This window comes from Papaver somniferum, chromosome 5 (assembly GCF_003573695.1).
Source record: "Papaver somniferum cultivar HN1 chromosome 5, ASM357369v1, whole genome shotgun sequence".
Lineage (NCBI taxonomy): Eukaryota > Viridiplantae > Streptophyta > Magnoliopsida > Ranunculales > Papaveraceae > Papaver > Papaver somniferum.
The window spans coordinates 190,042,872-190,070,561 of NC_039362.1; the positions used below are offsets into that span (position 1 = coordinate 190,042,872).

The 27,690-nt window shown below is 39.9% G+C and overlaps 1 protein-coding gene and 1 pseudogene across 1 annotated transcript; one reads left to right on the forward strand and one right to left on the reverse strand.

Annotated features, from left to right (window-relative positions):
• Positions 1–794: 794 nt before the first annotated feature.
• LOC113280371 (G2/mitotic-specific cyclin-2-like) lies at positions 795–1,430 on the forward strand. The gene is made up of 2 exons (XM_026529005.1): positions 795–968; positions 1,074–1,430. The coding sequence occupies exons 1-2, from the start codon at positions 795–797 to the stop codon at positions 1,428–1,430; spliced, it is 531 nt and encodes a 176-aa protein (XP_026384790.1).
• Positions 805–5,198, reverse strand: LOC113280372 (annotated as a pseudogene).
• Positions 5,199–27,690: the final 22,492 nt, after the last annotated feature.

Genomic DNA, 27,690 nt, shown 5'->3' on the forward strand with positions numbered 1-27,690 from the left:
GGGGTAGGCTATTTCTTCCAAGTCCTTCAGCTTACATAAGGTAAAAATCAATAAAAAACGTATTTTGTGGATCTTGAAATGGAATTGCACTCGCATCGCGCGTGCCTCTTTGCTAGTAACTAAAATAACAAATATTCTTTTTGCTCGGTAAATAAAAGATTTTGGCATTGCAAAAAGAGTTGACTTATCATGTATTTTTGTTTCACTGAACCATACATATACACATATATGGTATGAGAAAAACACCATCTATGAGTTTTGCACACTCACCGAAGTTTCAAATCAAAGCCGGATCCTGGTCTAATTTATGGCCTTAGTAATTGCTCATGCATGTGCAAAGTCGTAGGGTTGAGGGTTGCACTGACAAGGGCAGTTAGCAAGTACATTCTAGGTTACACCTTATCACAACTCGGACATGTAATATCAGTTTTAAATAGGGATCCTCAAGTTGGTAACTTTTGGCCCTTATAAGGTCGACCAATACTTTAAATTTAGGAACAGACTCGTCCAGAACCATCTAAAAGAGAACCAGATCACCGTGAAAACTTGGTCAATTTTGATATCTGAGTTTTAGAAACGGTGTCAATCTCGACTGAGTTAGACCGATTTTTTTGCAATCCAGGCTTCTAAAATAATAGAATTTCTAAACCGAAGCCAATACCCAAATATTTGGAACTATCGATTTCTATATTGAATAAACACTAGAAAAGGAAACTGTAATTGCTTATATATATGCGAATGTAAAGAAAGAAACTATTGCATAGGAAAGTTAGAGAATTGGCGGAGTAGAAGAGATGGGTTTGAGAGCGAGGATCACTGCATCTGGAGAAAGCATCAGGAGAAGAAGACCTGTTGCAGATATCGGTAATTGTATAACTGTTCGTGAGGTTGGTAATGTTGGCCAAGGGAAATTTGTTTTTGTAGTTCAAAAGAAGGTTACCACAGTGAAGAGGGCTATATCTGACAACGTCCTGGAGATAAGCCAAGATAGCTAAAACATAAAAGCAGTGATAGATCATCAAAGAAAAAAATCTCATAAACTAACTTTAGTTCATGGTACTGCTCGGAACAAGGCTGCCTGTGATGTACCGAAGGAGTCCGATATTGTCGATATCGATGGAGCAGATGTTGGTAATCCCTTGGCAGTGGTAGAATATGTTGAAGAAATGTACAAATTCTACAAACTCTCAGAGAGTAGGTCAATTCATCAAGTTCATGGATATATGGAGTTGCAACACGAGATAATTGAGCAATTTAGGATGGTCGTTGTGGATTGGTTGATTGCTGTTCATATGGAATTTCAACTTACTCCAGAAGTATTATATCTTTCTGTCCAGATTTTGGATCGATACCTTGCGTTGAATTTGGGTGTGGGAAAGGAGGAGCTGCAGTTAGTAGACTACTGCCATGTTTATAGCAAGCAAATATGAAGAAGTTTCAGAGTCAGCACCAAAAATATATCACAGACAATGCTTACAGCACACAGCAGATATTGGAGATGGAGAAATCAATTATGTGGAGTTTCAGATGGACATTACCCTTCCCTACTGCATACCATTTCCTGGTTCGCTTTCTAAAGGCTGCTGAAGCAAATGAGGAGATGGAGAACATGGTGTTTTTCTTGGCGGAATTGGGGCTGATGCAATATGCAATGCTAAAGTACTGCCCGTCTATGCAGTACTGCCCGTCTATGCTAAAGGCTATGAAGTACATCCAATCCACCTGCAGAAGAGGGTTATCAACTTGCTGGAGTGAATCTCAAAAGTTTGAGATAAGACAACATGACTAAGAGGCCATACCTTCTCATGATATGCAAATATACGAATCAAGACAGCCCACATGTCTGAAGTTAACAGAGAGAGATTTAACATAGTAGATCCACTGATCTGTACAAACAAAAAATATTGACGGGAGTTTAAATTTTTCTCAGGATTGAGGTTAGGTATTAATCTTATAATATCAAAATGAGCTGCAAGAAATACCTGTAACAAGATTGGGACTGTAGAATAAAACAGAAACATCGCTGCCGCAAATCCACTGTAGGGAAGCAACTGTGTAAAATTGGACGCAAAAGAGGTTGGTTAAAAATAAGAATTTCTGGTGTATGTTAAACGCAAAGCATACCCTTCAACAGAAAATACAAGTTCTGTAATTTTCTGAAACTCAAATGAAGTGTAAGCTTGGAAAATGGCAAGCTATTTTTTGAACCTTCACTCATGCATTTACATTTTATGAAGCATATTTATGACAATGGAGACAAGTAAATGGGGAAAAAACTTACTGCACCGGCTGACCAGTGAATAGCTTTGAGCTCGTTGCGCTCAAGTATGGCTCTGCAAAAATCATTAAGGATTAAAACATCTAACATTCTTTGTCAAATTAGTAGGCATTTGCGCTTATGAGAAAAGACAATATAAAATGTTAATGAGATAATGGATACATTTGGATTGCACTGATGATAGCTCCAAATAAACCCAACATTGCCATGACTTCTACTCTGTCACATTTTTCACCAAAAATTCCTGAATAGAGACAGAATCAATACTTAGTGAGGCAATGTTAGTAGAAAAGAGACATTGGTGTCACAAAAAAAGGATTCGAGTTGAATTTAATTGGTGGGATAAAGTGTTGCTGACAAAAAAAATGATAATCTGAAACTTGATCATGCGTGAAAAAAAGAAAGTAATGCTGAAGCACTCCTTTTGATGATAAAGGATTACTCAAATCCCAGGCGAAGATTTAATATCAAAGACATAAAGTGCGCGAATAAAAAAAGGAATGCGCATACATACTTCACTGGTATTTGTAACACCATAGAGTGTTGCCCCGGCAATCACAAGTAGATCTCCTTTAATAGGGTGACTCCCTCCTACAAACCATTAAAAAATGGTATTGATGTTTCAAAACAAACAAATGGTAATAAATCAGGAAGTGAAAACACTTTCTAAGAAGAAGGATTCCGAATTGGATGCTTATTTTGTTACGTTCCGTGGAATAAAGAGCAGAGAAAAAGCATCAAACAGCACACTACCTGCTCGATCAGCTGCATGCACATCTGAGAAAACAACCAAAACAAGACCAGCTACACAGACCGCCACACCAATAAACTTTCTGATCCTGTATTTGGTCTTCAAGAATAACCATGTAAATAATATGACACAGGGGATCGTCCAGCAATCCAGCAGCATAACACTTGTCAAAGATGTGTATTGATAGGCCTTCACCACTAAACAAAAATGGATAATAGGGTTAATTTGGCACAGCTCTAAATCTCTGACTTTGCTTCTAATAATATACAAAAAACTACTACTACTACTACTAATTAAAAAATGAGTTAGATCACTGCAGTAATATCCTTGTAATTAACACAATAATACTTGTAAATACGACACCTTTGTCCAGATGGACTGACCTTATAACAGATCAAGAAAGATATAAATAGAATTTCTATTTTTAAATATGATGCTGTCGATCATTAAACAAAAGGTTTCAGTGTCTACTGTTCATGGCTCTAGATTGACATACAGGATATATTTGAATTATGAAGTAAAAAAATTTGAAGAGGCTAATTATCGTTAGATGATCCACACCCATTCTGAGAATTGACATCCTCAATGCATACCATTTAACTTCTTCATAAAAGATTTTCATAATCCCCAGACAATATAGTTTTTTGTATAACCAAGAGGTGTGTTGCTATATGGTAGCTGCGAACTATTTTTAGGCAAAAGAAAGCTAAAGTGGATTGCGTTATCCACAATCATCTCCAGCATAGTACTAGATTGTCTAGAAAAAGCCACAAACAACACTTTACAACAAATATACAGATTAGAAAAATGGCACTCTAGGTGCAATTACTCGGTTTTATCAAGAAAGTAAAAAGAGCAGATTTTCTTGACCTAATTTCGAAGAATATCAGAAGCTTAGCACAGGCGAGATACCAACTGAGCTTGTAGGACATGCAACAAGACCAGGCAAAAAAAAAAGGACATGAAGGCTTCATAGAAATCCAGTCAGATAAAATTAGAGGTCATGAATGTCACCAAGAGCAAACACGGACTTATAAATAAAACCCTTGGGCGACACTACCTATTCCAAAACAAAAATGAGCAAGACTTTGTCACCATGCCATACTCACCAAGGAAGTTGCCCTCCACATCAAACAAAGCAAGCAGCAAATAGTAGTACCATTTTGTCTGCATAAAATAGAAAAACTAGTGAGTATTTCATCCCAAAAAAGAATCATCTATTTTGAACCATATTATCCTACCAATTGAAGCAGTAAATAAGCTTATACTAACAACGTACTATTATCTTCCATATTTTCATTATTTTAGACTTCTGAATGATCCCAAGGGTAACAAAAAGGCCCCTACTCATAGCTTTCATTCTGTAGGGCCAATTTCTCAGCCCCTTCTTAGAGTATGGTCAACGGAAAAATCAAGCACACAAATACACAATACACCAACCGGCTTATCATTATTTTAGTCAAATGGAAAGAAATGAACATGAATCAAGGACCCCAAATTGATCAACTAAAACATTATTCACCGAGGGTTTATGTCAATCAGTCTCCTTACAACACAAAATAAATGAAATCTTCCTCTAAGAAACTCTGTATGATTGGAAAGCGGGGGGATAGACGATAGACTGTATTCCTTTACCAAATTGAAGAACAGTCATACACTCTTCCTGTACTAGTACTCAAATTTCCAATCCAGCTACAACCAAATTCTCCAATTAACAAAAGAAAAAGTATGCTATTTTTCGAACTTACTAATTATTAAGTACTCTTTAAAATACAATCTTTTAACACAATCTCCATATATAATTTTTCAATCAAAAACTATAAAAGTAAGGAATAATTACTCACCTGAAGCTTTTTCTTTTGGTAGATTCTTATACCTCCATAGACAATTGCCAACAACACATAATTCGCAAAAGACTGTGAAGTCGGTGCATTAATCCATGAAACCCAAAATCAGTCATTAATCAATACAATCAAATCAAACAAAACCTAACACATGCATTAAAATCTCACTCGAAAAATCAAAATTCAGAATCAATCAGGTTTTATTACCTTTTCTGGAAAGTTCTGATGAAGAAAATCCAGTAGAAGTAATCAATAAAGATACAAATTGAACTAATGCTAAACTAATCACAGTCTTCTTTGTCAAAAATTTCTTAATATCCACCATCTTCTTCTCTGTTTCAGACCTTCACAGTCCAAAACAATCAAAACCCTCCCTTAGATTGAATCAAAACAAAAAACTAATCAGAACCCATGTTTTGAATTCTTTGATTTACACTCCACAATGCCGTCTATATAACAAAAAGAAAAAAAAAAAATCTGAGGAAACAGAGAGAGATTTGGAGGGCTAGAGAAAGAGACCTTCAAAACTGAAAAAACAATGAGGTTACTACCTAGTAATAAAATATGGGTGTCTATATAGTTTTCCCGCGACAGAATGTGGATCCTGCGATCTCTTAAAAACGGACGGCTGTGAGAGATTGGAGTTGTAATGTTGGCAAAAGAATGTCGTTTAGTGTACACTGTTGTAGGCTGACTTGTAGACAGCTTGAATAGTATTTTAGACAGGGAATCTCCTTGGCCAGAGTGGGAAGACTTGTTTTTGTTCCTATCAATGGAGATCATCATCATCTGATCATCATATCATAGAGGGAGGAAGGCTGTGAACACAAAGATCTGGTGTCATCTGAGTATTCAAAAATAATGCACGCAGACTCATGACAACACAGTAAATAAGCTGCGCCTGAGGGGAATGGATAGGTTATGTCGAATCCTTGACTCAGAGTTCTAATACTCTTCCTCGTCTCATCAACTACAATCATTGTTCTTGGCTCATACAATAAGATAAATAGTGGATGAAATATAAAAGTACGAACATGATATACCATAAGTATCGAATTGAACATATAAAGTATAAATGCATGAATATAGATGAAACGATTAACTTATATGATTCATCACTCAGATCTCTGTCTACGGGTTTGGGTTTTTCATTATATGTATGAAGGTTACAGAAATAGTCGAATGACTTTGAGACCAATATAAGCCTGTGTAGCAGGAGGAACTTCACTTACACTTTCTCTATCTCTCTGTCTCTCTCCTATTCTCCTCTCAATGTTTTTCGGCCTCCTCTTCACTTGGGAGAGAGGGGTATTTATAGGGAGGTTACGTGGGGTCCACTTCTGAAGCCCGTTATAACCTTATCCTCTTGTGTTTTGTGCCACTCACGCAGAAGTCTTCGTGTTCTCGGCTGCATCTGCGTGTTCTGTCTGGATACGCAGTATTATCTGCGCTTCCAATACAGGCTGACTGACACGTATGCTGTTTGAGGGTATTTAATGCGGGTAGTTGAGATGTCTGTCCGCGGTAAACAGCTGTCCTCTGCCCCTGTCTTGTCTGTGTCAGTCTGACTATCCCCAGCCGTGGATCTTAGATATTTTTAGGGATATGATAAAGTGACTCTTGGCTGTCCACGCGTGATATCATATCTTGATTCCCTTAGCCGCATGTCCTCCACGTGTGTCTTTGTGGGCACATGGCGGAAGATGAAATGTGTACCTACAATTTTCCCCTTTTCCTCCTACTGGGCGGTTAGTCGAAGTGGGAAGAAAAAACGTGTTACTCTCTTCATCTTCTCTTTACTATTTTCCTAGATTTTAGGGCACGTTCCCCACTATTTGTAATAACTTCTTCTTGGGTAGTGGGGGTTTTATTTCTCTTTGCATATATATATGAGAAGGAATGTGAAAATTCTCTAATCATAAATTTCATTCCTTCTCTTTCCTCGGAATTTTCATTCTTTGTTCTCTGCTTTTGTATCCTTGTTATTAACTGCTGTGCTGCTACTGTTGCTCCTCAAAGTTTTTTGTGTTGCTACTGTTGTTCGTCGAGGTTTTCTGCTGCTGCTACTGTTGTTCGTCGAGGTTTTCTGCTGCTGCTACTGTTCGTCGAGGCTTTCTGCTTAATTTTTTGTTTATAGGTAGGTGGTTTTACTGTGTCTTGATTATCTTTTGATGAACTGTTGATATGTGTTTGTGATGAAGAACATATATATAAGTGTGTGTATGATTGCCCCTGTTCGTTATTACAAACAGTAATGATTTCTTCCTTCGTATATGCTTGCCCCTATTTGTTATTTCCCCTTTTATTTAGGGTTTGTTCTTATTTTCCATCTGGTTCATGATTATGAAGAACTGGATGAAATTGGGTTTTTTGATTTCTGTTTTGTCTTCGCGGAAATCTGAAACTTGTTTGTGTACTACGCAGACATGGCTGACCGTCCGCGGGTTTCTTATCAAACTCCACCGCCTAGTCCGCGTAGATCTCCTCCGCGTAGGGATCCTGATGTTTCTCCGCCTGGTGGAGGTTCGTCTAAATCTTCCCAAGGTGATGCCCGCGTTCATAGGGTTTCGTCTTCTTCTGGTCAGAGGCACTTATCTTCTAAGAGGGGTGAGTCGCATAGAGGGAATACGCAGAAGGGGGACCGGCCAAAAGAGGCTCCTGGCTCCCGGTATGCTGTTTCTCGTCCCTTAGTTAATCCGCGTGATGATCCTAAGAGAACGCGGGATGTCCTACCTCTTCGGTCAGTGGCGCCTCCTTCCGCGTCTCATCAACATCCTCTACCTCCCCCTCCAGTGTCTCAACCCAAGGGGAGGTCTTCGAAAGAAGTGGTTTCGAAGACTGATGTATCTAAGGTTCATCCTAAGAGGAAAGCTTCCGAGAGAAACCCTTCGAAGGGTTCTGCGCCTGATCCCGTGGAGGAGGAAGATATTTCTCAGGAAATACGTAGCGTCGCTGTTGGGGAGAAGAAAGTGACCTTCAAACATATTGATCTGGAGGTTTTCAAGGAAAAGCATGGTCTTCAGCTATTCGATGTTCGTTTTTACGCTGCTGATGATGATATTACTTATGAGATGATATCGACATATAAGTTTGATGAATTTCATCTGCTGACCACGGTGGGGGCCTTTGAAGCGGGTCTTATGTTGCCTTTGTACAAGTCTGGGGATTCTTTTTATTATGATGTGCTGGCTGGTCGAGAGGGTTCTTCGAAGAACACACACTGTCGCTCTATTTCCCAACTTCATGGGAATTATCTTCGTGCACTGAGGGAGTGTTATCTTCGGAGCAAAGGAGAGACAATGATGACTCTTTATGTTCCCAATCCTGAGGAAAGGGAGTGGTATACGCCTGAGAATTTTAACAAGTCTTTCGGTGACTATGTTAACAGTAGGAATCGTAAACCGTGGAGTGTGAGTCTTCGGAATATTGCCGCTCCTCGTGGTGAGATCCGCCTTCTGAGTGAAGTAAGTGGTGCTAAGGTGAAGTACGTCCCGGGTACAGAGAATTCTACTAACAAACTGGTGTTTCCTACTCGTGAGCGGATCAAGCGTGATCATGACTATGAATGGCACGCAACTGTTATTGAGGTTGTTGGTCCCTGGGCTTGGGGGTGGGTTCCAGGTCCGCAAGGATGGCGTCCTACCGCAGATAGCCAGATACGTGCGGCTCCTCCTGCTCGTTATGGGAATTTCCGTCCTTGGCATTTGAATTTTGAGGGCATGAATTTCCAATATGCCCTCGATGTTGTTGATGGAGATGACGAAGAGAGTTCCGATGCTGATCTTCAGGCGAAGAATGCTGCGGTTGTCAAGGTAAGATTTCCATATGCCTTGTCCTTTAGTTGAGGCAGTTTTAATTCTTTTCAAAGTCAGGGATTTTTATTCTTGTGCCTTGTCTTTTTAGGCGACGAAGAAGAGGAGGATAAATCCCAAGCAGTCCACCACCGCAACAATCGAGGAGGCGGAGGTTTATGAAGAAGTTAACAGTCCTGTGACTGAGCTTGGAGAGGATGAAGATATGTCTGATATGGAAGAGCGTACTGATACATCCCCTCCAGGTCATGATGATGAAGAATTTGTTGAAGGGAATACTACCGCTGGTGGCAGCGGTATTGGTGGTGAAATTAATCCCGCAGGTTGTCATGATGCTGGTGCCGAAGCTAATCCTGCGGGTTGCAGTGATGCTGGTGATGATAACACTGGCCTTGGTGATGAGGGTGTTGGTGGTGAAATTCCTGCTATGTCTCAGGAGTTTTCCTTTGGTCGGATTTATTCTGCGGAGGATAGTTTTGACATAAACGCTGCCCTGGGCCTGGCTTCTGAGTTCAACCTGCTTTCCCCAAACGATGATTGGGATGTGCTTGGTAACTCTAGCAAGGCGGATGGAAAGGGAAGGGAGTCGTGGATGCTAGTGATGTTCCAGAGGGGAGCGGTGCTAGAGACCTTCCAGATTTGGATGCGGGAGTAGCCTCGAACTCTTCGGGTGCTAAATTCACGGACATGGGTAAGGCCTCGGTTGGGTCTTCTGGAGATGATTTTCCTCAGTCACTGATCCTTGAGGGTGATGATGCCATCTTAGCTTGGTTTAAAAAAAGAACTTGATGTTCGTACCCAATCCAGCTCCTGTGGTGGAGGGTGAGAAGAAATCTGATGCCTATACCCGTAAGATGATGCAATTGTCTCCCGAGGACCAGGTTGCAGAAGCGTGGGATAAGAATCTTCGGGCCTTGGAGGCTGCTCTAGTAGTCGACGCTCCCTCGACTGTTGCTGATATGATGGCGTTGGCTGATGGGTATCAGTATGGATTTCCCCAACAGCGGATGTTAGAGGTGAGTTCTCTTATCATTTTGCCTTGTATCAATTTTTAGCAATTTTTAGAGTCAGGGTGTTCTAATTCTGATTCGCAGATGATGAGGAGTGAGCATTGCAATCACATGTTGTACCAGTTTTTTAAGGCCAAATCCCTTAAGTTGGAGGCTAAGCTTCGTCTTCGGGAAGAGGAGCTTACTGCGGCTGAGACTGTCATTGCTGATAGGGATAGGGAGATATGTGAGTTGAAGAGTCTCCTCAAGGCTAAGGAGCAACAAGGCAAGGAGGAGGAGAAGCTTCGCTTGGATCTTGCTATGGCTCGTAGTGAGTTGGAGGAGGCCAAGAAGAATTCTTCGGCTGTTACAGGTTTGATTATCTGTTCTCTTCCTTGTTGTCCTTTACTGTAATTAGTGTTCTGTCTGAGTCTCCCTCCCCCACCCTATCTTCAGTGGGTGGAGTTCCTGAGTTAGTATGGCTTCGGAAAGAGCGGCAGCGTCAGAAATCTCGCATCGCAGAGTTGGTAGAGAAGATAAAGAGCGAGGCTGATAAGTGGAATGCTCGTGCCGATGAACATAATGCTCTGGCAGAGGAGTGGCGGGTCAGACGAGTCCAAATGATTGATATGCAGAACAAATATAACAATGATCGTCGTTTGTTTAATGGAACGTTGTTGTGGACGCGTGATAATCTTCGTGAATCCCGAGAACAGGTCTCATCATTGGAAGCTAAAATCAATCTCTTGGAAGAAGAATTGCGTCAAGCTCGTTCTTCTCAGTCTTCTGATGTTAAAGATTACATTCAGCGTCTTGCTAGGGAGAGAGATGACGCTAGGGCTGAGGCTGGTGCTCTTAGCAAAGCTTTAGCTGCGTCTAGGGCTGATGTGGTACGCCAAGCTGAGTCTGAGAGAAATCTTGAAGTAAATATGTATCGGCTCAACAAGGGTCTGGAGGGTTTAAACAATGAGGTCAACCATCTTCGTCACTTGGATTCAATGAAACAGGTAGAATTAGATGCGAGTCAGTACGCCCTTTCAACCCTTCAAGCGGATTATAAGAAGTTGTCAGATGAGTATGATTTTCTTGATGAAGCCCGTGATGCTGTTGTTAACGAATATGAAATAGCTTCGGCGAGAGTCGAAGGTATATGCTTATATTATCGAGTGTGATTCTGTAATTTCCTGGACCTAACCATCTGCATTTTTCTTTTCCTTGCAGAGCTCCAGGGACAGCTTCGCACTGCAAATGAAGAGCTTGCGGAGGCTCAATCTCAATTAGTGCATCAGGAAAGCCAGATTAATTATCACAAAGGTTTAGCTACAGCAAGGGACGAGGCTTCCCAAGCCGCTTCGAAGGAAGTGAGTCGCCTTTCCGTTGTTGTCAAAGGCTGAGATGATGAATACTGTTATTGCGTACAAGGCTCGGTGTCAACTAGTGGAAGAGACTAACAAAATTCTGGATAGCATCGAGTATGATCTTAAGACCGAGCATGGCCTTATCAAGAGCTATCCGCGCCGTGAGAAACCCCCCCACATCTGGTTCTTCAGGGCCTTCCTCGGGTGGGAGCGTACCTTCAACGCAGAAGGGGAAGATTGCTAAACCTGCTGGTGGGGTTGAACCATCCAAGTAGATTTTTGTAGAGAGTTGATCTTTGTTGATTATGAGGCTTCGTGAGATTCCTTTTGTATTTTCTTGTTTCCGCGTATCATTGCCAAGCCTGTAATCAACTTTTAATGAATTGATCATTGTTTTAATTTTATCTGTGTTGTCCGACTTTTTTTTTTTAAATATTGTTATGGTTAATTTGGAATATAACTGAATGTAATCAGGATAGCGAAGTGTTTGAGTGCGAACCCGAAGATATGTGTATCTTCGTGAACGTCTTGAGACCTGTCACCCCGCTGGCTAATCCTGGGCCAGAGGATTCCCAGACGGTGGGGGTCGGGGCAGCGTTCTAGGATATGAGTTGTTTGGAATGTACGTTCATTCCGTCAACCCGCTGCCATAAGATTGGTTGGGTATCTCTTTCTGCTGGATGCCTTCCCCATGGTCCTACACTTATAGACGCTGATAGGGGAGTCCCGAGAGATTGTAGGTGACTACTTTCCCCAAGTAAAATAGAACAACAATTAACACCAGTGTTTACGTGGTTCGACAGCAGAGTGTCTACGTCCACGGGTGAAAGAGGGTTAAAGTGTCTATTCAGTTTGTTGAGTTACATTTAGAAGAATTCCATTGATGGAACCTCTGAGGTAGTAAATAGTAAAAAACAGGAGGATGAAGTATTGACGCGGAGGCTGTATTTACAGGTGTAGGGTTCTCGTGAGGTGTTATTTACACGCAGTCGTCTTGTTACTATGTTGCTCCATGTATTGTGACTATTTTTTGCCAAAAGTTTGCTTGATTGATAGGTTGAGGTTTGCTATTCCTCTCTCAGAGATAGAAACATGTCGATCGCAAGCGTCGTTTTCTTCTTCTGGCGCTCTTCACGCAGATGCAGGTCTGCGTTGCCCTCTACGGGTAGTATGGCTTGAGATATTTTGCATTCCATGGGTGTTTGAGGATCTCCCCTTTTAGGTTGCGCAGATAATAAGACCCATTTCCTGCAACATCATGTATGACGAAGGGTCCCCCCCATGTTGGTGCTAATTTTCCCCACTTCTTTTCTCGTTGGTATTGGGGAATGGTCCTCAGCACATACTGCCCTTCTACGAAATTTCTAAGCTTAACCCTCTTATTATACTCCCTTGCTAGTTTCCTTTGATAGTTTTCCATTTTTTGTAGTGCTGCCTCCCTCCTCTCTTCTAGATCATCCAACCTTTCCAACATCATGTCCGCTGTGAGGTTCTTCTCCCATGCTTCAGTCTTCGTAGTTGGCATGATTATTTCTGTTGGGATAATAGCTTCGGCTCCATAGGTGAGTAAGAATGGGGATTCTCCCGTGGCTGATCTTCGAGTTGTCCTATAAGCCCACAAAACGTTGTGTAGTTGCTCACACCAACGCTTCTTGTATTCGTCCAACTGCTTTTTGAGGATGAGTGCGAGGGTTTTGTTTGTGGCTTCTGCCTGACCATTGCTTTGAGGGTAAATTGGTGTTGACTTGTTCTTTCGAATTTTGAAAGTATCGAAGAGTAAGTCGATGTTTTTTCCCTGGAATTGCTTGCCATTGTCAGATACAATCTCAGCTGGTATGCCAAACCTGCAAATGATGTTTTGAAAAATGAATGTGAAGACATCTGCGTCTCGGATCCTTGCCAGGGCTTTAGCCTCTACCCATTTGCTGAAATAGTCCGTGGCCACTATCAAAATCTTCTCTTCCCTGATCCTTCGATTAGGGGACCCACGATGTCTATGCCCCATTTTGAGAATGGCCAAGGGGTCTACTGGGTTCAACATTGTTGCGGGTGCGTGGATTTTTTTGGCGAAACGCTGGCATTCTTCGCATCTTCGTGACATTCTTGCAGCGTCTCGTATCATTGTTGGCCAGTAATATCCTTGAGTTTTCGCCTTATCTGCTAGGGATCTCATTCCGCTGTGATTGCCTGCGTCGCCGCGGTGTATGTCTTTCAAAATCAAATGTCCTTCGGATCTGGATAGGCAACGTAATAATGGTCCGAGAAAAGATTTTTTGTACAAAATTTCTTTTCTCAGATCATATCTTCCTGCCTTTGACTGTATTTTTCTGGCTTGCTTTAGATCCGAGGGTAGTATTCTTTCTTTTAGGAAAAGATGAATCTCAGATCTCCAATCTTCTTCTTTGCTGAAGTCTTCATCTTGATCTGCCTTAGCCATGATGTCGTCTTCTTGGAAATCATCCGCGATGAATTCTCCCACGTCATCATCTGCAATATCTTCTTCTGCGTGGTTCCTCTGCTGTGCAGCGCAGAGTTCTTGAATATCAATTGAAGGCTCGTAAATCCTGGTTACTTTGATTGCTTTGACGTCCTCGTTTCTGAGCATCGATGATATGTAGGCCAGGGCATCCGCGTGCCTGAGTTCCTTCCTTGCCAGGTGTCGGAATTTGATGTTTGGGATTTGTGATGCCAGTGTTTGCACCAATTCCATGTATGCTGACAATGTTCTGTCATAAACATTATATTGCAACCCTATTTGTCGGATGACCAGCTGTGAATCGCTTGTCAGACGCACGTCAGTTATGCCCATTTCTATTATCAACTGAAGGGCATGCACCACTGCTTCATATTCAACTATGTTGTTGGTATGCCCCTTGAATTCTAACCTGAAAGCATGTATGATCCTGTCTCCTGTTGGGGTGGTGATTACGATGCCTATCCCCGCCCCTTCTTTATTTTTCGACCCATCTACGAAGACTTCCCATTGCCTAGGATTTTTTGGTTCCAAGATGTCTATAGGGTCTTTACCTTCGTCCATTTCTGGTAGTCCTGCTGCCTTTCGTCCTTCGATGATGACTTCTTCGCAGTTATCCAATGGTAAGTCTGCTAGGAAATCTGCTAATACTTGTGACTTCTGAGAGTGTTGTAGCTCATGGATGATATTGAATTGATCTAGGTGAGTATTCCATTTTGCAATTCTGCCTACTTTTCCTGCGTTTTTAAGGACTGCTTCTAGCGGAGCTTTGCATGGGACGCGGACGTAGTGAGTCAAAAAGTAAGTTCTGAGTTTCAGGGTTGCCCATACTAATGCCAAGATGAGCTGCTCGATCTTCGTGTAGTTCCTTTCTGCTGCGTTCAGAGTCTTGCTGATGTAATAGATGGGCTGCTCTATCTTCGTGTTGGTTTTAACCAATACTGCGCTGACTGCATCTTCTGTTGCTATGTATAGTGCCAACACTTCATCAGGGTCTGGTTTTTTAATATAGGGATCTCAGCCAGGTATTCTTTGATATTTCGAAAAGCTTCCTCGCACTCTGCCGTCCATTCGAATTTGCTTCCTTTTTTGAGAATGTTAAAAAAGTGCTTACATCTATCCGAGGACCTGGATATGAACCTCCCCAGCGCAGCCAGCGAACCATTGAGTTTCTGAACCTCTTTTAAATTCTTTGGGGATGGCATTCTTACGATGGCTTCAATTTTAGCGGGATCGACTTCAATGCCCCTCTTCGTCACCAAATATCCGAGGAACTTTCCGGAAGTGACACCAAAAGTGCACTTCTCTGGGTTTACCTTCATGTTGTGCACTCTCATTGCTTGGAAAATATCTTTTAGGTCTTGGTGATGATCTTTGCGCAGCTTGCTTTTAACGAGCATATCATCCACATATACTTCCAGCGTACTTCCAATCCATGGTTTGAAAATTGCATCCACCATTCTTTGGTAGGTTCCCCTGCGTTTCGCAGTCCAAAGGTTCTTACTAGCAATAGAGGCCGTGTGGTGTATAGAATGTTGTATGTTGCTGATCTTCTTCTGCTAGGAATAATTGATTGTATCCAGAGTATCCATCCATGAATGACATTTCTTCGTATCCTTCAACTGCCTCGACAAGTTGGTCAATGCTTGGCATGGATAGCTATCTTTAGGGCAAGCCTTATTGAGGTTGGTGAAGTCGATGCATATCCTTACTCCGCCATTTTTCTTCGGTACGATGACCATGTTAGAGATCCATGTTGGGTACTTAACTTCTTTGATGAATCCTGCGTCCAGTAGTTTGCGGAGTTCCACTTCAACTGCTCGATGGTATTCTGGAGCTACTTTGCGCACCTTCTGCCTAAAAGGGGGGGTACCTGGTTTTATTCGAAGTTCGTGATGAACTAACTTTGGGTCAATTCCCGGCATGTCCCCCAATTTCCAAGCAAAGATGTCCGCGTATTCCTTTAGAAGTTTGATTAGCGCGGCTTCTCTTTCTTCATCCATCAAGGTGCCTATTCTGATAATCTTCGGGTTTCCCTCAGTACCTATGTTGACTTCTTTAGCTGCTTCGACAGGTGTAAACGTGGGTTTTGGTTCCCCCAAGAGAGGAACATTCTTTGATTGCTATTTGGTGGGCTCTCCGTCTTCTTTTGTCGCGGAGGTGCTTGCTTCTGCGCTGCCAGTGGTGCTTACGTTCAGAAGGCTTTTTCCGGAGATTTCTTCCAGATATGTATCTATGGTTATCTCCTTATTTTTGGCTCTTCGGGACTGGTGCTTTTCTTCCCGCTCAATTATTGATCTGATTCTGTAAGGTCTGACATTTCCCGCGCAGTTACTTGGTCTCCTTTATTTCCATGACTCCCTGGGTGTTTGGGAATCTGAGATATTGATGGTAGGTTGCCGCTAACTTCCCTTGAGCTTGTTGAACCCATCTTCTCCTGATGGCGTTTAAGGTGAAGGTGCATCTACGACTGAATCGAGTCGAGTGTCCACTTTCATGGGCCCCTCGTCCTCTTGTAAGACATGTCCCCTAGGGGCTTTGTAGCTGCGTGGTTGAATCCGTAGATGGTGTGTAGATGAGCAGCAGTTTCGTGTTGATTCCATACGTTTGACGTGTCATAGACAGGACTTGACTGAGCTTCCTCCATCGATGAGAATTTTCTTGACATGCATTGCACCCTGCTATTGGGAGTGTGAGGACTAGAGGATCATTATGGTCTTCCATGTCTTCTTCCACTCGTCTGCATCGAAAGTCATGGGCGCGTCCATCCATTGTTCGTGCTCGTTTACCTCTTTCCCATCGATCTTATAAAGCTCACAATAATCTTCGAATTGTTTTCTCATCTCTTCCCAATCTGGGCGGTTAGGGATGGTCCTTGAATCTCTGAACATGAAATCGTGTTGAGGGTGCGGTTGCCTTCTGGTAATTGAACCTGCTTGCCTCTCTTGGTTTCTATCTTCGTTATCAATCTTCTGTATATATTGCTTCAGGTCTCCTGCGTCGATTAGTTTTTGAATCATTATCTTGAGATTTTTGCACTTTTCTGTTTGATGACCGTTGAAAAGTGGTATTCACAGTATTCCTTGGATTTTCTGATCTAGGAGTGCTTTTCTTCCCTTGGACCATGGCCAATCGAAGTTCTCCCTTTGATCTTTGATCTCTCTCAGGATGCGCGAATAACTGGTATTCAGCTTGGTATATATTTGATCTTCAAATTTTCGATCACCTCTTCGTCTATCATCCCTTTGTTCTTTCCTTTCTCTTTCTTCGTTGGGACGTTCTTCTGTGATTCCTCTTTTGGACCCGCTGGCTTGATCCACGGAATTTGTGCGTGTGGGACGTTGAGTATGAGCTCTGGGATTTTCACGCTGAATTTCTTCTAACCTTGCATGCTTTTCTATGATTATCCGGAGATCTCCTTCGGTGGTAGGGATGGTTCCGTGGATCTCGACAAATAAAGGACTCATCCTCCATCCCCCATTTGTAGCAGTTGATACTAACCACGGGATATACGTTCCAATAGCTTGGAAAATCTTTGCCATCTATTAGTATATTCTCTGATGGTCTCTTTGTATTTCATCTCCAGCGAGAATAGTTTGTCCATGCCGGTATTGACAACCTTGTTGTACATGTATGTTGCTAGAAATTTTTCTGTGAGTTGGTCGTAGGAGTCGATGGAGTTTGATGGAAGTTATCAAACCATGACAACGCGGACCCTTTTAAACTTGATGGGAAGTATCTGCACAGTATGGAGTCTTCGTTATCCCAACGGGCCATCATTCGATTATAATATCGAAGATGAGCCGCAGGATCAGTTGATCCGTCATAGCAATCGAAAGCAGGAACCGAACACTTCTGCGGTATGGAAGCCCTGGCCAAGTGTGGTGTCAGCGGGGTAGTGTTTGCTTCCTTCATCACTTGCTCTAGCCTTCCGCCTCCCTGCCTAGTCTTTAGCTCCTTGATTTCTGCCAGCATCTCAGCACGACTTTCCATTGCGATCTGGTGTTCCTCATGAATGGTAGATTTTGCTCGTGGGAAGGTGGTACCGTCGTAGTAGTCCGAGTTCTCGGGATTGTAATCAGGGTCTGATCTTTGGCTGCTCCTTGCTCCTCTTCGATTCAATGGAAGTGGGTTGTTTGCGATCACCATTCTTCTACCTTGATTAGGTGCTACAACCTTGGAGTTGGCTTCGTCGCGTTGGTTTTCTACCTCTGCGCTATGAATGATTCTTTCCTTTAGTGTTTGGTTCTCTTGTGCTAATATCGCCACAGCATCTGCGTATGCCTTCTGGTTCTTCCTTAATTCTGTCAGCTCGACCATCATCTGAGCGGAATGATTTGACCCTTGATTTGGTGTTCCTGCCCGCAATTTCTCATCAGCGGCTATGGTTTGTTCCTCATCCACGATCTGTATTACTGGTTCTGGTGGGTCTAACTGTGCACCTTGGGACCTCGACGGTTGTTGTGAGGGTTGGCCTGCTATTAGAAGTGGTTCCTTGGCTGGAAAGGGTATGTTTTGTTCGTTGGTTAAGGGCATCCCATAGAGGGGTTGTTGTATTCCTGACTCTTCCACGACTTCCTGATGTTCCTGTAGTTGAGCATTGGTTACTCTGGGAGCTCCAACTTTGGATCCGCCAGCTCTTGAAGCTCCTGCTTTGGCTTCCGCGACATTTACTGCTTTTGCTGCGATGATGTTGGCATTGATGGGGGCCATGCTTTCTGCATTATCCTGCGCCCTATCCGCTGCCTTTAGCTTTTCACCTCTCTTCTTACTCCTAGTTACCACTGGGGTTGTCCTTGGCATCTCTTTTGAAGGAGCTTTAGCCTTCCCGACATCTTTGCTTCTCTCCATCTTCTAATATTTTCCTGAAAGAGAGAGAAAAAATCACGAAGACAATGGGCCCCACGTGATATCTATTAGCGTTTTGAGTCCTCAAAGGTGTAAAATCTTGAAAATACTTAAGGCGTCCATCTGTGTAGATGACCGCAGATCTATTCGAAGTTTTAATTTTCAAAGACCTAAAAACTTAGAAAATGCATGAAGAATCAGATCTACTTAGATAAACGCGGATCTGTTCATAATTTTGATTTTCAAAGACGTGAAAACTTATAAAATGCATGAAGAATCAGATTTACTTAGATAAACGCGGATCTGTTAAAAATTTTGGTTTTTGAAATCATGAACGGAAAAAACCGTAGTGTTCCATACATCGTTATTTTCAAAAAACGAAGCCTGAAACAAGTCACAGGAGAAGATAAATCTTTTACCGGGATGAAGATCCCTGTTTCTAGCGCCAGATTGTGAACACAAAGATCTGGTGTCATCTGAGTATTCACAAATAATGCGCGCAGACTCATGACAATACAGTAAATAAGTTGCGCCTGAGGGGAATGGATAGGTTATGTCGAATCCTTGACTCAGAGTTCTAATACTCTTCCTCGTCTCATCAACTACAATCATTGTTCTTGGCTCATACAATAAGATAAATAGTGGATGAAATATAAAATGTACGAACATGATATACCAAAATATCGAATTGAACATATAAAGTATAAATGCATGAATATAGATGAAACGATTAACTTATATGATTCATCACTCAGATCTCTGTCTACGGGTTTGGGTTTTTCATTATATGTATGAAGGTTACAGAAATAGTCGAATGACTTTGAGACCAATATAAGCCTGCGTAGCAGGAGGAACTTCACTTACACTTTCTCTATCTCTCTGTCTCTCTCTCCTATTCTCCTCTCAATGTTTTTCGGCCTCCTCTTCACTTGGGAGAGAGGGGTATTTATAGGAAGGTTACGTGGGGTCCACTTCTGAAGCCCGTTATAACCTTATCCTCTTGTGTTTTGTGCCACTCACGCAGAAGTCTTCGTATTCTCGGCTGCATTTGCGTGTTCTGTCTGGATATGCAGTATTATCTGCGCTTCCAATACAGGCTGACTGACACGTATGCTGTTTGAGGGTATTTAATGCGGGTAGTTGAGATGTATGTCCGCGGTAGACAGCTGTCCTCTGCCCCTGTCTTGTCTGCGTCAGTCTGACTATCCCCAGCCATAGATCTTAGATCTTTCTAGGGATAGGATAAAGTGACTCTTGGCTGTCCACGCGTGATATCATATCTTGATGCCCTTAGCCGCATGTCCTCCACGTGTGTCTTTGTGGGTACGTGGCTGAAGATGAAATGTGTACCTACAAAGGCCGAAGACTTGTTTGGAACAAACATAATGACATTTGCCGGATAGAAGACTGTCATTGTTCACATAGGCCGCATACCTAGTTCTATAATTTCGCTGACCAAAGCAAAGCAAAACAAAAGTGTGGTAAACTTATTTGCTTTTGATATCAAACACAACTGCAGCCTGTAAAAGAATCTATTTTTGTTAAAAGGAAATTTGTATTAGAAAAGATGGATAACAAAACTTTTTCAAGCTTTAGACTACAATCCTGTTGAAGGGGCGGCGGATTCCATTGGAGGGTCAGCAGTGAATAGGACAAAAAGGATCATTACATGGTAATTCGAAGTGCCCCTTATAAAAAAAAACTGAAAATGACTAACTAACCCTTACACAGTTTAGTGTTGATAATCAAATTTCACTTATATTAACTCTAAACCAAATCAAAATCAGATTTTTAGAGTTTAAAAAAAAAAGTTTAGAGGAGAAGAAAAGAAAAACTTTTGTGATATTTGTGAAACCCTAGATTTTGATTCACTCAACCAAAATGAGTGATTGCAGTGACAAATTTGAGATGGGTGAATCTCTAAATTAGTTCCCATTAGCTTTTTGTCGCTCAAAATTATCTAAAGTACGTAACAAAATCGAAACTTTTAATATTTCAGAAGAACTTACGGTTGGAATTTAGCTCGTTACCAACCGTAACTCTCAGTTACGGTTCCAAAAGTATCGAATACCAACCGTAACTGGTTCAATTTGGGGAAAACCCAATCATAATACCAGTTATGGTTGGTAGAATGACAACATATAGCAACCGTAACAAATTACGGTCGGTAACTAATGAATCGAGATCAACCGTAACTAACCTACGGTTGGTAAGGTTATTTGAGTTACAAGTCGTAACTCAAATACGGTTGATAACAGTGATGCAATTACAAACCATAAAAAGAAAATGAAACATCCAGGACAACTTACGGTTCGTAACTCAAGTAACGAGACCAACCGTAAGTAATTTACCGTTGCAAAAAAAATTCGTAATTGAACATTTTATCTCAAAATCAAGAACTTACGGTTGGTATTTGAGTTAAATGAACCGTAACATCAACCAAATCTATAGTTACGGTTCCAATTGGAGTTATTACCAACCATAACTCACATGCAACACAGAAATTTCAATTTCAGTTTTGATCCAAAACCCTAATTTTTGATACAAAACTAACTTAAATCAAACACAATAAACTAAACCCTAACTGGGTCTTTTCGAAATATAGTTTTCAATCAACGATTATCAATTTTTCAAATCGCTGATTAATCGAGGACGATGAAATTTCAATTTTAATGGAGGGGGAGAAGAGAAGAGAAGATGAAAAAATCAAAAAAGTTTTTTGATTTTTCTGATTCCATTAGGTTAAAAGTTGGAGAGGGTAATCTAGTCAATTTACACCCTCTATAAAACACCCCCTAACCAAGAAGAGGGACATTGCTATCACACTTTCCGCCCCTCTAATGAAACATGCGGCCCCGGGTTGTTAAACTATTATGGTTCGAGACATGAAGAACCTTTTACAAAATTTGGTTTTAAAGCCCAAAACTATTCTTTATTACCAAATGCCACCCAAACCGGACCAAGAATCGAACACTTTTATTGTTGGAGGTGCATTTTACTTGCCAATTCTGGTTAAAGTAACACCATAAAGTAATGGTGCATTTTTGTTCCCAAAGCAATAATGCTAAAATAAAATAAAATGTGGTGCATTTGTCAAAGTCAAAGATACCCATCTTGTATTTGAAAGTTGGTCCGGGCTTGCTTTCAATTATCAAAAATTTCTAACGTACCGTCGGAAAAACTACTTAGACACCGTGGCTCTCACAAATCTTGACATGGTGGGGTCCAAAACTAGGACCCCCTGCTAACTCCTCAGGGCACGGGGCCCATCATCATGTGAGAGACACGATTTTTACCTTGTTTTCTAAGGCGGTTCGTGTAGAATCATTGTTCAATTATATCTTCCAAGATTGTATTTTGATTAAAAAATGTCATAAAATGAGACATATTTGACAATGATTAATTATTAAGAGAAGCACATATATTTAATTTTTTTTGGATTAGTCAACTTCTACATGGTTGTTCATGTATGGATAGGAAATCCACCGGCAATAGGTATATTGGAAACTTCTAGAACATAAGTAGCTTTCCAAAGGTAGAAATTACCATAAACACCTACTCCGAAGTAGAAGTACTCCAGAAACAAAAGTCAAAAACATAATGTTTTTGCTTCACAAAATGTTAACTTTGTGTTTTTATATTTATTCTAAAATCGCATACCCAAACTAATTTTTTCCCTTTTTATTTCTAGAAGTCAAAAAAACAACTTCCGGAATGGTATCCAATCATCAGATCAACGATATTTTGTAGCATGTCTGTCTTGCTTATCGACAAAAAGTTTTTTTACTGCATGGAGGTCTTCATTGTGATTTTCAATCATACATTTATTTTCACGAGAATTAATGTTTAAATAAGGTCGGTAACAGTATCTTTATTGTTACCGATGCATTTCAAACACACGTATACGTAATATATCAGACGATACTTTTGTTGAGTACCAATATGTATCAAACACACGAATACACCATATACCAACTAGATTACCATAATCTTTCCGAATAAAAGAAAAATAAAAAGATGAATAGAAATCAAGGAATTTCAAGTAATGCAGTAGACAAAAACAAAAATTGATCTAAAACATTGTTCATTATGCAATATTCAATCAAGGCTTTATGTAAATTTGTTTCAGATTCTCATAATTTGTGACAGGTCAGAATTTTTTGCTCCCAACTCCTAGTTGGAAAAGTTCGACTTCCTGGTTGTCACTTACTTGGGTAACCGGGTTTTCAAAGTTATCAGAAAATTTGTTCTTACCAAGAAAATATTTATGGATTTGCTTTTTCCAACATGCTTTATAAGCAGGATTCTGTGAACGTTACTTCATATTGTTCTAACTCGCCTCTTTTATCTTCGAAGTGTCAAAGTCTTAACTGATTCATAATTGTCTATATGGAGCCATACTTGCACCAACATGTGTCATACTCGTCAAGGCTATGATACTCACTCTTTTGAAACGTTGATCGGAGAGTGAATCACTCCACTATGTTTTTCCAATTTTTGGAAAACTTTTACCCATATACCAAACGTGTCACTTAGTCGAATAACTGATGATGATGATGCATTTGTCGTACGTCATAGACTTGCACAACTTTTCAAGCTTCATTCCTTCCTTGGACTAGTATATAAGTCATTACTGACCTATTTTCGTGCAATTGATCCATCCTGGAGATAGGTTTCCTCGAGTTCCTTTGAATATTAATGTGATAGAGAGAAAATTTCGCCTCCATTGTTGTGTTGCACAAGCCAAAACTCTCCCATGCGTCTCTCTGATATAATGACTGGTTCGTAAAGCTTCAAGGCTTACCAAGAAAATGCACGTCGTCTTACGTTTCCAGACATGGTTTGTAAGCATGATACTTTAAACGTAGTGTCCGTACGTAGATCCACATTATTCCAACTTAAAAGTTTGTAATGCATATGGCATGCATCACACACTTTCAGATATTGTCCAGGCATTAGTCATGCCTTGAACTTGCATATATGCTCATTATAAGCTTATTTTCAACTTCCTTATTCCGCTTCGACATTGAGATGAATATGTGCACTGATCTTGATTTTTCCAAGGGTGCATCATCCCGGATCATGGAATTATTTCCTTGCATGTCTCTGTGATGCTAATAGCCTATGAAAAAAATTGCAATCCGGTTAGCTTCCTTTTCTTTCCATGCCCAATTCCAAATTTATGCATGCCAACTTGGTGTAGATTGATAAGATGTATGAGCATCCAGTGAATAGAATATAACTACCTCATCAAATGTGATAACCAGGGGCGAAGCCAAGGGTTGACTAACCCTGGCTCTAGACCCCACCACCCTAAAATCATGAAAGTCACTCAAACACCCTTGTATTTATCTTGTACTATGAATTTAGCCCGCCTAGTAGTTTGGAATTAGTTCACTTAAATCAACATGTTTGTATAAAAAAAAAATTAACCCATCTCAATTCTAATTCTTGGTTCCGCCTGATAACAATTATCTCTTACCTAGCATTGCCAACACAGATGGTATGAAGTTAGCATCATGTTGCATCATATCCCAGTTAGATGATATGAGTAACAATGTAAGACCTAGTTCGGAAGGTAGGGTCTGTCGACTGGAATATGGGTAATGGATTGTAATTTCCAAACGCCGAGGCCTTTTTATCATAATCATCTCATGCATTAGAAAAAGTCTTTGCAGTTAAGCTTGATAGACGCTACATCCAGGGATGGGTGACCTCCTAGGAACCTGCTGCTGACTGACCATAGCGGTGCACGAAAAAAATCCCACACTACCAGATAAGCGCAGTAGCTAAGTTGGGACAGTATTGGTGGACCGTCGGGTTATTATAGTATTATAGTCGGTGATGTGTCACCAGTAAAGGGTGAGAGAGTATGTTGGGAGGGTTAGGTCGGGTACTAGTCTCATGAGTTGCAGGAAACATCGGATATCCATACTTGTATATATATTTCAGAACCGAGGATGTTCCCAATTTAAGATTGTAGTATTATAATATCCCGACTCGACAGGTAGGGTTCACCGATTGGAAGATCGGGAATGGTTTGTCCTATCCTAACACCGAGGCCTATTCATCACAGTTGGCTCAATAGATGGCAAAAAGCTCGGCAGTTACGCATGCTTGGCCTAGAGAAGTCAAGGGATGGGTGACCTCCTAAGAAGACGTTGGTGGATGACCGCATCGGTACCTAAAAAAAACACTGCTGGATTATCACAATGGCTAAGTGAGGATAGTATCGATGGAATTTCGGGTCATTACATATAAGATGTTAAGACCACAAATACGATGTGTTGCGGATGCTTACTTACCAGATTTGTACCATGAAGAGATCAAGAAAAAACTATGGTTCATCCACGTTGGGACTAGTAACCAAAAACAACTCGTATTGCAAGGCCAAAAACCAAACAAAGCCTAGTCCGTATAGACCAAGTGAAATGACGAGGGTTCCACGTACACTACAATTATTTCGATATCAACATATATGACAGATACTTTGGGTGATCCAATATAGACAGAGACTGTTAAAAAAATAGCAACCACAAGGTATATACTTGGTATATAAAATGGGTACCAAAACTGAACATAACTATATGGATGAAACCCAAGTGTTTTGATTAAAATACAAGTGCAATTATTTTGTTATAACTAAAAAAATAATTATAATACGGAAATTAAAGTAAAAGCACACAAGAAGACTTTGTTAACGAGGAAACTGCGAATGCATAATAATTCGGGACCTAGTCCAGTTTTAAGTACTCTTAGAATTAAGTCGTTATACAAAGACTACTACCAACTTCGTGTAGTTGACACCAAGTAAACTAACCCTACTTACCTAGTTCCTTTAGTATCCTAAGCCTACAACCAATCTGGCCAACACACCTGAATCCTAAGATAAAGTCTACTATCATAAGTTGTTTCACCTGCTGTGAAGATTTCTTGCACTCAAATTTTTATGGATCGTATTCCGAAATAAAAATTAATGGACTAATCTATATTCGGTAACCGCTTTATCAATCTCAAGAAGTAAACCAGAGATTTGTGTTGAGTTAAACAAAGGTTCTTCTATTCAAATATTATCAACTCCTTTGTTCAATTAGATCAACCAAGTTCTGGGATTACAACCTATCAGATTCGGATCCTAAAAAAGATCACCAAATGATAGATTGTCGATCTGTACGACTAGAAATAAGATGTTTATCATAAGGTAAACAAAGCTAAGTTGGATCCCATCCGATCAAGTTTGTGCACGAAGTAAATCACAATGATTAGAAACCAATAATAAATCTTCAAATCTTCAAATTTATAATGTCTTCAATGTACCTGCACAAATAAACTTGATTCCCTTGTAATCGATCACGCACGGAACAAAGTCTGTTAACAATGGATGATCACAAGTCTATCGTCAGATCTGAACTACCGTCAATCTTAGATCTAGTTTTAGTGACCTTATGTTAGAAGAAAATGATCTCAAGAATAATCAAACTAGGTGCAACCAAGATCTAATCATTGTTAGTCAATCAAATCAATAAACAGAAAGAAAAATGCAAATTCTAGTTGCTCACCAACGGTACTATCTAGACGCTCCTGATCCTACATAAGTCTTTAAGCTAGCGGACGTAAGAGATTTCACCTAATTAGACTCTCCTCTTCTCTCCAAGATAGTACTGCAAGTAATATTATTAGTCGACTACCACAGTAACTACAAAATGAAGTTCATGTGCCAAGATAAGTTTGTAAGAAGAAAAAACTTAATTATTTATAGACCAAGATAAATATCTAAAGACATGCAATAAATACCAATTTTTGGTTTTGTCTAATTCCAGCTAATATCCAACTAATATACCCAAATCCCTCATGGATGACAACTCAATATTATCTATTATACAAGTATACTTTACTAATATATCTTCTAGAGATATGTTTTATTTATTGGGGGAGTAAACATATAAATTCGAAAATCCTAATAAAAAGATTATCAAACATTTTGGTTTGGGATCTCACCTTGAATATCAAGAAATATCTTTGAACAATAAAATAATAATATTTTTGCACGTGTTCAAACTAATAATAAGGTATGTTTTTTGAGTTAGTTAATTATTTTCCTGTTAAGAAAAGCTGATTTAATTGACCATTCTTTGCATCTTCCTAACGAAATACGATGCAATTGTTATATTTTCATTATTTTGTGCGGATTGTTATGTTTCAATTATTTCTGGTTAAGAAATACTTTGTCAATTCTGATTTTTGTTTTTTGCTTAAAAAAAAGGGATCATTTGTTTTAGTCACCTAATAAGTAAAATTCAGTTAATTCTGATCTTAGTTTAAATTTGTCAAAATTAACATTCGATTATTCAAGTCTAGTCGATTCCTTGATGAGAAACACTAGTTAACTAACCTAGTTATTGTCTTGTTCTAAAAAGAAGGTACAATTATTTTATAATTGAAACCTGATAAGAGAAATTGAGTTAATTCTGATATCTTTTGAGTCTTATAGAATAAAGCGATTATACATACATAATCGGTTCGGTTTTGTAACTAAGTTATCTTAAAATTGCTTCGGTCTGGCAATTGTTTCCTTGATAACTTTTTAAAACAAGATTACTTAGTTTCAATTTTAGTATTGGTTATCTAAAATGGTACTCCCTCCGTTTCAAAAAGATTGTCCATTCCATTTTCGTCAGTTTCAAAATTCTGTCCAGCTTCCGTTTATAGACATATATTTTCAATAAACTCTGTGATATACCCTTAAATTTTTTATATTCATAAATTCATTTTTAATTGCCCGATCTAAATATTAAAGAAATTTGTATAATTAAGGAAACAAATATGTCCTTCACTCCTTTTAAGAGAATATATATTTTGATCCAAAAATTAAATTCCTTATTATGTTTATACTCCATAAATTTGATATCTTTTAATTTTCCTTTTTATATCTCATATTTATAATCCTCCTAACAATTTTAGGTAGTTTTCATTGCTAGCATTTTTATTAAAATAAAATAGGTAAGTAGCTAAGGGTAGTCGAGTAAAATACTATCGTCTCCTTAATATTTTGACAAAGTCAAAGCGGACGGTCTTTCTGAAATGGAGGGAGTATGTGTAATCTTCGTGCTTAACTCTTACAGGTTGTACAAGTTCTTATGAATTTGTAAGATCCTTTCGGTTTTCTCTTATATTTATTCGTTTCTTTGTCATTTTTGTGACAAAAAGGGGGAGAAATATATGGAGTAAACAAGTGATTTATGATCACTAACAATTGACATATGTGCTTAAACTTTATATCTAACAAAAGAGTAAAGCATAGACTAAGAGGGAGAAACTTATCATCAAGTAGTTTAGT